Raw genomic sequence first — 12,766 nt, forward strand, 5'->3', positions numbered from 1 at the left:
AGGAAGATCTTAAATGGTTTGGCTGTGTCCCCACCCAAATCTCATCCTGAGTTGTGGTTTCCATAATCTCTACATGTCATGGGAGGGACCCAGTGGGAGGTAATTGAATCACGGAGGCAGTTACCCCCATGCTGTTCTTGTGATAGTGATCTCACGAGATCTGATTCTTTTATAAGAGGCTTTTCCCCCTTTGCTTGGCACCTCTCCTCCCTGCTGCCATGTGAAGGACCTGTTTGCTCCCCTTTCTGTCATGATTATACATTTCCTGATACTTCCCCAGCTCAACGGAACTGTGAGTCAACTAAACCTCTTTCCTTTATAAATTATCCAGTCTCAGGTATGTCTTTAATAGCAGCATGAGAACAGACTAATACAATGCCCCACACCAATGAAAGAATCTCTGCGGGCAGGACCAGGATCTCAGCAGTTCTGTTCAATGATTATTGCCCAGGATGAGTTGGTGTGGTGTGAGGGGCCTGAGTGGGTGATGGGACTGATTCCTACCACTTTGGAAATTAACCAAAAGTATCTTGCAACCATCTCTGATAGTATGTGCTTTAAGAGGGTGAGAGTTAAAATGAACAGTTATCTTTAACGTTACCAGCCCTGACGCTCCCCAGGACGGATCCAGTCCCTTAGGTCTGGCTTGCATGTGTCAGCCACAGAGTCTCAGCTGAAGCCCTCATGGAAGTTCTTGCTCTGCTCCATCCACCCTGTGCTCCTGTTCTTGACTGCACAGCCAGCTACCCTAACTTTCTTGACAAGGCTAATAGGACTGTGAGGAAATAGGACTAATAGGACAAGGCTAATAGGACTGTGAGGCGAAATAAAACTGGAAGTTTTGTCTTCCCAGAGAAAGGGGTTCTCAACCCTTGCCCACATGAGAATAACCTGGGTCATTCTGATTTAATGAATCTGGAACAGGGTTCACACCTTAGGGGAGTTTTAAAAGCTCCCATGTGATCTTAATGTGAAATCAGAGACTATAAGATAAAATCGAAATTTAAAAATTCTACATGTTTGTATTTTCATTGACATTTTTAGAACTGGTTCTAAAAATTAAAGGTGCTATTGAGATGATAAAATGTAGAAATGATTTTCAAAATACATATTTAATGATTTTTTAAAAATGTATTTTTTACAATCTGCATTCTCCCCCTCCCATTCTATACTTGGCATTTTTGAGGAAGCCAGTGGGCAAAGTGAAGGGACCCTGGAGCTGGATTTGGAGTCCGGCATTCCAGGAGAGGGAATTAGGGTGGTGTGTTAATGAGGGCAAGGCTAGCAGCACTAACAAGTAACACCCTAGCCTTCCCAGGTTTAAGGCAGGCGTTTGGTGCTCATAGACCTGTGCAGGTGGGAAGAGGTCAGGGTGGCCCTCCTCTGTGCAGTCAGGCTACTCCTCAGCTGTGGCTCCCAAGGTGGCCCGGGGCCTCTCCTGCCGCCCGCAGGGAGGGGAGGGGGAAGAGAAAAAGGGGTGGGGCTCCATGGGAAGGGCCTGACTGGGCGGGGCCATGTGTGCTCTGCTCCATTGGCCAGAGCTCAGTCATGTGGCCCCTGCACGTGTGCAATGAAAGAGGCTTGGGTCCCTGTGGAGGACGAGTCCCAGAGCCCCAGCCTGAGTAAAGTGTGAGCACCGGGGCCGTGCCAGCCACTGTGTCTGCTGCCCTCGAGCTCACACTCCAGGCAGACGGGTCCTGCCGAGGCCGAGGGAGGCTCTGAAGGGTGTGCGCTCTTTCTCTTCTTTTCTCCACAGATATCGCAAACGGCACCAGTTCAGGGGGGTACCGCCCGCCTCCCAGAACCAAAGAAGTCATCATCAATGGCCAGACCGTGAAACTTAAATACTGTTTCACCTGCAAGATTTTCCGGCCCCCTCGCGCCTCCCATTGCAGCCTTTGTGATAACTGCGTAGGTGAGTAGTGCCTGGGCGGAGTCTGGCAGGAGCCCAGATCATCCGGGTGGGCTCTGCGCCTCTCCAGCCCCGCGCCATGGAACACTCAGTAATGGTTAATATTTCGGCGCATTTGCATCTTGCCACTGATTGAGTTCACCGGGCCTAGAGTCACCAAATCTCTTTTTTAATCTCTTTACACCCTGCACCGCCCTTGGCTACGCCTCCCCCAGCACAGGCACCAGAACGGGGTCCTCTGTCTCCCAAGGCTGCCAGGTCAGCAGGCACTTGAAATAAAGTCATGTCGCCCCCAGGCCCCTGATTGCCGCAGGGCTGGCCACACACCTACGGGAGGCACCCTTGTGCAGTCGTGTGTCCCGACTCCTCAGAAGGGCTGGGGGCGTTCAATCCCCAGTCCTTCTGGGGACAGGAAAAGAGGCAGGGTCCGGGAGCCTTCTCCCCCAGGGGCTGGAGTTAGGATCTGTATTCTTCCCGGAGAGCACCAAGGCCTCCCCTCTCTGCCTCCCAACTTCCGCCAGGACAGGCTAGGGAAATAGGCAGAGGGGACTGAGAGCTCAGAGATCTGCAGCTGTAAGGCTGGGCCCTACCACCGGCCCAGCACTGGCCTTCTACAAGTGACCCGGGCCCAGCCCCTGGGATTATTTGGCAAGCGCCTCTTGTCACTGCAGACTGAGAGCTGCTCCCCACACCACAGACCCTCTTCTCTCTCTGGCTGGAGCTGCCTAGAGATGAGGTTGGCAAGGAGATGGCAGAACACCCAAGTGACAGGAAGGGAAGGAAGCAGAGGACAAAAGCTTTGCCACAGCGGGGAAGACTCGTAGCCTGCCTCTAGCAGAAGTGACCAGGAGTATTCCTGGGAGAATAAGCGATGGAAACTCTGTTACCTTATAACTGAAAGGGGATAGGAGTGCCCCTCAGAACAAACCTAACTTCCCTTAGTAACACAGCATTGATTGCCAACACTCTTTGGGAGTCTTAGAATTTGTAGTCTCAATTCTTCTTGAGAAAAGTAAGATTTTATAATGTGTGTCCTGCTGTGCAAAGCAGTCTTCCGTTTATTTGTCTTAAATTAACTTTACCCTAACTTTAATAATCTACAGTTCGGCACAAAGCTCATGTTTTCGCTATCAGGCCTCATCTTGATTTTCTTAACGTAGATAAACTAATTTCAGCCTTGCCTCCCCAACAGAACAGTGTGGAATGTGTTCTGTTTCTCCCATGTAGGAAGTAGCTGATAGTTAAGAGCATGGGATCTGGCACTGCACAGCCTGGGTTCAAATACCAGCTGCGTGACAGGCAAGGCACTGAAACGCTGTGTGCCTCAGTTTCCTCTTCTCGGTAGTGGGGTTGATAACTGCCTGCCGCATGGGATGGTGGAGAGAATAAATGAATGAACAGGTGGAAAGTGCCTGGCATGTAGCAAACACTCTGTAACTGTTAGCTGCTCGTGCTCTTGTTACTCCTCCTCCCTTGATAGTTTTGATTGGCTTTCTCTGAACAATGTCTTGACCTTCTATAGATGCAATGACCAAAACTACACCTAGTTCTCCATGTGGGGGCACACCAGGGATTCTACAAGGACACACGACAACCTTTGTTTGAGCACCAGTACCCTTCCTGGTGATACCAGCCCCAGTGTCCGTTTGGGGACAAATTAAGCTGAAGGAGCACAGCATCTTAAATGTCTTTGGGGGAACCGTCTACCTGTAGGAGTTCTCAGCACCCTTTCTTGGGTTGTAATTTTGACCTCCAGGCCTGTGACATGATGGGACAGTGTGTGTCTTACACCTGTGCACATAAACTCTTCTGTCATTCTGCATGCCTTCTCCTGGAGGTCTAATGCCTTATTCTAGTCTGTATTTTGGTAGGTAGGGTGTTGTTGTCTACAAAACTAAAGGTCTTACTGGGCACTGCCTTCTCTTTGTCATTTATAAAACCTTTTACTCATTTCTAAACACCCCCAGTGTTTCCACTCATTTATCCTCTGTTTCTTGTCTCTAGGCTAGATTTTTTTTTTTTTTTTTTTTTTTTTGAGATGGAGTCTTGCTCTGTCATCCAGGCTGGAGTACAGTGGCGTGATCTCGGCTCATTGCAACCTCCACCTCCCAGGTTCAAACAATTCTCCTGCCTCAGCCTCTCGAGTAGCTGGACTACAGGCACATGCCACCACACCTGGCTAATTTTTTTGTATTTTTCTTAGAGACAAGGTTTCGCCATGTTGGCCAGGCTGGTCTTGAACTCCTGGCCTCAAGTGATCCACCTGCCTCGGCCTCCCGAAATCCTGGGAATACAGATGTGAGCCGCCACTCCCAGCCTAGGCTAGATTTTTAATCACAGTCAAAACTTTCTTCTCAATCTCCTGTGACTTACTGTTTTAAAATTCCTTTTGGATTATTATCAGACATGTTCTGAAAGTTCATATAATCACATTTGTTCCCTCCCATTGCCCACAGGTGTTTATGTCCCTTAAAGAACCCTGATGAATGAAATGTAAAAGCCCCTTATCACAACTATGCCTTTGCCTGGTGACAGTGTACTTCTGCATGTGAGTGTTTCCAGTAGGGTCCCCTTCTGTGCACTCTACCAGCCATGAACCTAGGAGCCACCAGCCTATAATAGGCCAGGAACCAGGCCTCCATCTTTCTGATAAATCAAAGTCACGGTGGCCACCCAGCATCTGTAACCGAACATGGTGGTGGTCTATATATGGGAGACCCAGAACAGGAAGGAGAAAGGGAAAGGAGAGGAAGTGGGGAAGTTTGGAGCGGGATCTAGAGGAGGAAAACTGGAGCCTAGGAGCACATCGCGAGCTGCAGCCTCTGAGTGGTGCTCAGGGCCAGCTCTGTGGGGGACAGGTGAAGGAGTAGCATATGAGTGATCTAAAGTAAAGCTGCCCCCAGGGCTCCTCAAAACACCACCCAGTGATTGAAACCTGCATAGCTTCAGTTTTCCGGTTAATTACGGGACGCTTGGGCCTTTGGTTGACTGATGAGCAGGACAGCGGATTGGACCTTCTGCATTCAGGAAAATAGAGTGGAAGGCAAATGTCTCCCACTGAGAAGTGTAATTGCAGATTAGCCATGATCTTATTTTTAGATGGAAAGTTTTTACTGAAAGAATTCTTTTTGCAGCAAGGGAAATAGCACAGTGGTATGCTGAAAGCTGAGGTGGGAACTTGTAGCTTCCCTTACCTTGTAATGAGTGGGTTTGAGCTGGTCCTTCCCAAGCACAATAAATAAATGTCATTTAGCATGGGAGAGGAGAGAAGAAAAATGCAGCTTCCCAGGCCATTCAGAAGAGCAATTTTCTTTGCTGAATAAGTTTGAAAGTCATAGGGGCCTTTTCAGTTGAAGACTGAGGAAGGAGCTTTCTCTGCTCAAATATAGAGTTGATTGGCAGACACCAGTGGTTGGGGACCTGGCTCGGAGAACACAGAGGCCAGGGCTGAATCCTGGTCCACTCATTGAGTAATACTGGAACCTGGCAAGTTATCTGAATGTTCCCAGCTGTTACCATATCTGTAAAATGGATGTGATCCTAGTGCTACCCCATAGGTTTCTTTTGAAGGTTAACTGAGATAGTGCCTACCACAGCACCCAGCAGACCTGAGGCACACTGAGGGGCCAGTAAGCGCATGGCTGGCCACTGATGTTCTCATCAGTGACGGGAATGCCGCTGTCAGTGCTCCCAAGTAATTGATTAAAACAAGAAGCGTCTTCACAAAGCAGTAGGAATCACCTTGTTTCTCTGTATCTGGAAGGATTTAGATGATCTGCTGTGATCAATGTGAATATATTTTCTGTCTCTCTCTGACGTTGTCCCTGTTGCCTGTTTCCATCTGTCTGTTCCTCTGAATCCTTGTCTGTCTCTCTGGTTCTCTCTGAGTCTTGCCATCGCATTGCTTCTGCACATGTGGAACACAGCATTTCGGGTTGTTTATTTATCCAGGCGGGCTTTGAGGTTATGGGATATTTTTAAACAACCAACAGCTGGGGCCAGGGAGCCACCTCTTCTCTCTCAGATCCTCATATCCCTCAAATCATTAAAGCAAGAGAAACTGAAGGAGCTGAAGAGGCAAAACATGGGCCTTTGAGACCCTCTCAGGCTCACTACATATGTCCTAAAGTCCAGGTGCATGCTGCCCTCGTTTTTCTGACAGGGAAGGCCCTAGGAGGGATGTCTGTCCTCTGGTGGGCCCTAGTCCAGTGTTAGAATGGCCAGCAGCTTTCGCTGGAATGGGTATTTTTAGTACAGCCTAAACCTGTAATAAAAAGGGATTTATGTGTACTAGATTTAATCACACACTGTGGACAAACTAATAAAAAAGTGTGCTAGACAGTAAGATGAAACACTGCCAGTATTTGCAAGCCAGTTATACAAGAGTCTACCTCACTCTGGCCAGACCCAGGCAGCTTAGTCTAGAGGCTCAGAGGTGGCCTCTGGAGGCAGCTGCAACCTGGGTCCCAGCCCTGCTGTCCCGTCTGGGCACAGGGACTATCTCTGCACCTGCGATGCCACATCTGGAGGGGCCATGAAGACAAAGGAAGTAGTACATGGAGCCCTCAGGCCGTGCCAGCCCCCAGGGGGCACCAAGCAGCACCAGCCTCCTCCCACATCCAGGACGTGGCCTGGTCCCTTGTCTTCTGTCCTGTCATTTTTGGTGTGGGTGCCACAAAGAACCTCCAGGCGCCCTCTGCAGGGACTCAGTGTCCAGTCGCTTTTATTTCTGGCAGGACTTTCCCACTGTCTTTTAACTCCTTACAAGCTCCCTTTCTCATTCCCCCCCCCTCTTTCTGGCTGTGCCCTTCCTCTCCTGGGCACTTGACTTCATCTTACTGCACACTCTGCCTTCTGTCCCACAGTGTCTCCCCCTTGTTGCTCTCACTGCTTCCTCTGTGTGTGGGTTTCTGAGCTCAGACTGCAGATACCTTGTTTGTTGCATACACTCCGCTGTGTGCCGCCTTCAAGAACCCAGCCACTGCTTCACAGTTGTGCATTAAGAGGTTGGACATGGCAGAGATTTGGTCCTGTAGCTGCCTTCTGGTGTGGATTAGCACTTGGCAGTGTCTTTGTAACTATTTTGGTATGATGAGGGGAGCTATTAATTTCCCATAGGAAAGCAGGTCATTGGAGGGGAATGGAGGGAGCTGAGATTTGTATCCTTGTTGGAACCAAAACAAACAGGACTTTACTGATTCTCCTGGTTTCCAGTATCTCTTCATTTCACCAACATGGAATAAGCATCTATGTGTTAGGCACTGTGACAATAACTAGGTATGTGAAAATAAGAGCCAGTCCCCAGGGATCATTATTAAGAGCAGACCAAGGAGAACTCAAGGCAGTATTGTATTTATCATATTACACAGGTTAAAGTGTAATTTTTTATTGGTTAAGAGTAGAATTAAGTCACCAACATTTATGCACCAAATAACATTGCATCAAAGTATATAAAGTAAAAGTTGTTAGAAAATACAAAGGTAGTTTGTTATACACATAATGCTAACATACAAATGACACAAAGATAGGTGAGAAACAATAGCATACTACGTCTGTTTTTGATGTCTCAGGTCAACAAACTCTAAGTAGAGTATACCAGTGTATAAGTATACTAAATATACGTTGAACTTCATTTTTACAAAGTGTACTTACCATGTTCAACCATTCATGGAACATTTACAAAAATTAATCATATTAAGCCCAAAACACTTTCCAACTTTCTAAAGGCAGATATCACACTGAAAATGTCATCTGATGAAACGATAAAACTAGAAATGAATCACAAAGATAGAAATGCCCAAACATACTTAATTGTAATGCTTTAAAAAAAAAAACTTTAAAACACTTTTATAAATCTTTCTAAAGCAGCTTTTCAAAGAAGCTTTTAATAAATCTTGGGTGACAGAAACTTCAAAATTGCAGTTGTAAAATATTTAGAAAATGGCAGTAAGAACAATGCAAAAGAAAACCATGCCATTCAGAATTCTACATTTTAAACATGAGAAATAGTTAACCTAAGCGGAAGAGGAATTAACCGGAAGACTGTTGGGTTGCTGGTAGAATCCACAAGTAGGCTGGAGAATGAGGCTCAGAAACCAGGAACAGTGGAGGAGGCTGGGTAGCCCCGCACAGCCTGTTGCATCTGCAGAAGGGTGTTGCCGGAGGCAGGTGCCACAGGTAGGACGTTTGTGGCACCACCACTGAGTTCCCTCTGCTGCAGCTCTCGACTTGAAACTCTGACTGTCTTCAAAGACCACACCTTCGGATTCAGGCACCTGGGCGGGAGCCCTGGCCTGTTTTGTTGCCACACCCAAGCAGACAGCCAGGCGAGGGCGGCGGTGACTGCCCCACACTCAGCATCTACAGTGAGGTTGGGAGGGTGGGGCCCTGCCTCCCACCTATTTTGGGATTCTCCCCAAACAGGAAGTTTACTTTAATGGTGGATGGCCAACGAAATAAAATACTTCAAAAAGTCTAGTACACGAAACAAAACTGAACTTAGAAGCAAATAAATGAACAAAGCATCCATCTCCAGAAGGCAGAAAAAGAGCAGCAAAATAAACTTAAGGGAAACCATAAGAAAACAATGACTTAGAAAACAACAACCAATAGGATGCCGAATCTAATTCTTTAGAAAACAACCAACCAAGGGATTAATGTCTGGTAAGACAAAGAAAATAACAAAGTGGAAGTAGCAGATTCAAATGACACAAAGATAGGTGAGATTGTTTTCTATAATTATTGGGAAATATTTTGCGTGTTGTGTAACTCTATGCCAATTGATTTGAAAAATCTCAGTGAAACATGATTGTATAGGAAATGGGCCAAGGAGTGAATAGAAAACTGGAATTGATTACTAAGAATGAAAAACTGAAAAGTTTGATGAAGAATCATGTGAGAAAGGTGCCAGGCCCAGACAGCTTATTTCCTATGTTCTGAGTAGTGTCTGAGAGCTTCGGAAAGGTTGAATGGTTTTTCAGTTCATTTCACCAAAATAGTATAACCCTAACACCAAAACCTGACAAAAATAACATGCAAAAATAAAACCCCCACCCTTATGTATAAACATTACAAGCCAATGTGAAGACATAGCAAACTTAATCTAGCAGTATAATAAAGAATTAGTCACGACATGGAAGGGTGTATTCCAGAAATGTGATTATTTTTTAATGTAATAAAACTATTAGTATATCAATAGGTCAAAAGATAAAAGGTGTGTATGATCATGATAATAGATACTTAAAAGGGATTTGATAAAATGTGGCATTTGTTTCGTTTTTTGTGTGTGACAGAGTCTTGCTCTGTCACCCAGGCTAGAGTGCAGTAGTGCAATGTCGGCTCACTGCAACCTCCGCCTCCCACGTTCAAGTGATTCTCCTGCCTCGGCCTCCTGTGTAGCTGGGATTACAGGTGCACACCACCACGCCTGGCTAATTTTTGTATTTTTAGTAGAGACAGGGTTTAATTATGTTGGCCAGGATGGTTTTGAACTCGACCTCAAGTGATTGGCCCACCTTGACCTCCCAAAGTATTGGGATTACAGGCGTGAGCCTCCGCTCCTGGCTGAGACATTCATTTCTAACCGTAGAACTCAGTGTATCAAGATTGAGAGGTGTGGTAGGCAGAATTCTGGCCCCCATGACTGCCCCTTCCCCTCACACCCCCTGAGTCGCTCCAATGGTTATGTCACCTTGCTTGGCAAAAGGGACTCTGTAGATGTCCTAAAAGGTGACTAATCAGCTGACTTGAGAGAGTTTATCCTGGATTATCCAAGGGGCCCAATGTAATTCCAATAGCCCTCAAGAGCAGAGCTGGAGAGATGCCTCGCAGGAGGCCTGGGTGCCCTTGGAAGGTAGTGAATCCCGCCTCCAGCACGGAGCTGGGGAGAGGCCCTGACTGCAGATGGAGAGGCTCCCCCGGCTGCGGTGCATTGGGCTCCTGACCCACAAAAATCGCAAGATAATGACTTTGTGTTGTCTGAAGGCCCGTCATCTGTGCTAATTTGCTATGTAAAACTATTACTATACGATTAAAAACTAATACAGAAGAATATTTCTTTAACATTGTGTTAAAAAGGAAAGAAGCTAACATTTTCTTTATAGCAAAACACTGGCATGATTTACATTAAAATTAGGAACAAATTAGGATGTCTAGTATCATTACTAACATTTTACAATGTCTTTTCTAATGTGGTAAAGTAGGAAAATAAACACAAATATATAACTATCGAAAAAGAGCAAACAAAATCACCATATTTTGTAGCTGAGAAGAACAATAATAACAGAACCAACAAACATTACAACTAGTTTTGTATGTTTAGTAGGTTTATCAGTTACCTAATAAATACATTAAAATAGCATACTATGTATCAATTAGGAACTGTCATAAAAATCAAGACATGTACTCTCCACAAATTTATTTAAATTTAATGAATTATAAGTCGGGGGCAAGATAAAATAGCTGTGAAATGTAATTAGAAGAACATACAAACAACAGTAACATTTCAAACCTAGAACGATGCAAGGAAACATGTACTATTTGATATTATGAAGTCCTGTGAAGTCCAAAGATGAGTTCCACAAAGTGACTTCAGGGCCCACGCACATGCTCTTGTGTGTGTATGTGCGTGTGTGTAAGCGACTTCTTCATTGTCCATTCCTGTATTTTCTGTATGTTCCAAATCTGCAAAGTGACCATTAAAATGCACCATTCTTGGTAGGCAGCGTCTTATGTTCTGGCTGGGGAAGGCAGAGATAAAGAATGCATTCGGGGCTGGGCGCAGTGGCTCACGCCTATAATCCCAGCACTTTGGGAGGCCGAGGTGGGTGGATCACGAGGTCAAGAGATTGAGACCATCCTGGCCAACATGGTGAAACCCCATCTCTACTAAAAACACAAAAACTAGCTGGCCATGATGGTGCGCCCCTGTAATCCCAGCTACTAGGGAGGCTGTGGCAGGAGAATCACTTGAAAATGAGAGGCAGAGGTTACAGTGAGCTGAGATCGTGCCACTGCACTCCAGCCTGGGGACAGAATGAGACTCTATCTCAAAAATAAAATAAAATAAAATAAAATGCATTCAGGCTGGTCACAGTGGCTCACGCCTGTAATCTAAGCACTTTGGGAGGCCAAGGTGGGCCAGTCACTTGAGGTCAGCAGTTCGAGACCAGCCTGGCCAACATGGTATAACCCCGTCTCTACTAAAAATCCAAAAATTAGCTGGGTGTGGTGGCACGCACCTGTAATCCCAGCTACTAGGAAGGCTGAGGCAGGAGAATCGCTTCAACCTGGGAGACAGAGGTTGCAGTGAGCCGAGATGGCGCCACTGCACTCCAGCCTGGGCGACAGAGCAAGACTCTGTTTAAAAAAAAAATAGAATGCATTCAGTGCTACCAGGAGCCGTGTGCAGGTTCTGGGAGAGCCCAGATTCCCCAATTGGTCCCTATGCTGAGTTGCCAAGGCTAAGTAGGAGTTACTGGCCAGTGTGTGGACATACCCAGGGTACTGAGTGGTAGGACAGAAGCTCAGGGATGTTCAGGGAGGCAGGGCATCCAGCCTGGCAGGGGTGTCTGAAAGCGTCAGGAAGGCCGGGCTCCTGAGCATACGAGGAGCTGCTTACTCTTCACCCGCCATGAGGATGCTTCCTCTGAGCTTTCTGGAGTGCTCTGTACCCGGGCTGGGTTCTGCTGCTGCTGAGGGCGCCTGCACCTTCGTGCTAGCCTGTCAGTTTTGTCTAAGGGTCTGGAGTTTAGTCCTTTCCTTGTGGTTTAAGCAACAGGTCCTGTAACCAAATTTAAAAATCGATCAAACAGTCTAATCCATGCTTTTGGGTCCAAGCCACCAGTCATGTCTGCACCCCCTGCTAGTCGCTGAGCTCTCTGGAAAGTTCCTGCACACCCCAGACCGTGGGGCCATCATCCCCCTGGGTGTCTGAAGTGGATGTTGCCATGGCTCACCGCAGGGTGGGACGTCCGCAGTGCTTCATAGCAGTGCCAGGGCCCAGGGCTGGACATGGAGAGTCAGGTGAGGAATCCCGCTGTCTCTGTGGAACACTTTGTGAAGCAAGCGTTTACAGTGAATCCAGAAGCATTTACGGACTGGCTGCTATGTGCAAGTAGAGGGCAAAGATACTTCACATAGGTTCCCTGCCCTTAAGGAGTCTTCCACGTAGCCATGAAAAGTTAACTAACATCATAAAGAAGTATTTGACAAGGTTGTAGCACTCAGGATGGTCATTTTAGACCAATTCCCATAAAGGGGAGAAATGGGAGAAAAGGTTGAAGAAATTAGCTGGCAGCCACACTGAGAGGCCCTTGGATGCCCATCCAGGAAAGAGGGCTTTGACTCAGCCACTGGAGCACGATGCTTGAGCAGGAGATTGAGAGGGCTGGAATTCAGCCCTAGGAGGACTGATCTGGCATCCGAGTATGAAGTGAGTTGATGACAGGTGGTAGGTAGCTGTTGTCTGATGATGCCGTATTACAAGCACCCTCAAAACCCTCTGTAGCCCTTAACAAGCAGCATTTCTTTTTCTCGTGTGCCTGTGGGACATCTGGGGCAGCTCTGGGGACTGGGCAAGGCTTGGCCCCAGGCATTGGTCCAGGTTCAGGTCTCCTCAAATGTTTTTCCAGGACCCAGGCTGAAGGGAGGGCAGCTTCCTATGGTACTGGCTGCCATAGCCAAGAACTGAGACATGCAGTATCCCTTACAACCTCTGCCTGTGGTGAGGACTCCATCACCCAAGGAAGGCATACAACGTGTCAGTGGGACACGGAAGGGCATGCCACCTCAAGAGGAAGAGAAGTGAATACGGTTGGCTCTCTGTATTCATGGGATCCACATCCATGGATTCAA

General features: G+C 46.9%; 1 protein-coding gene across 2 annotated transcripts in view; it reads left to right on the plus strand.

Annotated features, from left to right (window-relative positions):
• ZDHHC14 (zinc finger, DHHC-type containing 14) overlaps nucleotides 1–12,766 on the plus strand; it is a 312,219-nt gene that overhangs the window by 224,524 nt on the left and 74,929 nt on the right. For both annotated transcript variants that reach the window (XM_011976423.1, XM_011976424.1), the window contains exon 3: nucleotides 1,757–1,915. In XM_011976423.1, the coding sequence (XP_011831813.1) occupies nucleotides 1,757–1,915 (159 nt within the window). The remainder of the gene's footprint in view (nucleotides 1–1,756; nucleotides 1,916–12,766) is intronic.

This window comes from Mandrillus leucophaeus, unplaced genomic scaffold, assembly GCF_000951045.1.
Source record: "Mandrillus leucophaeus isolate KB7577 unplaced genomic scaffold, Mleu.le_1.0 Scaffold166, whole genome shotgun sequence".
Lineage (NCBI taxonomy): Eukaryota > Metazoa > Chordata > Mammalia > Primates > Cercopithecidae > Mandrillus > Mandrillus leucophaeus.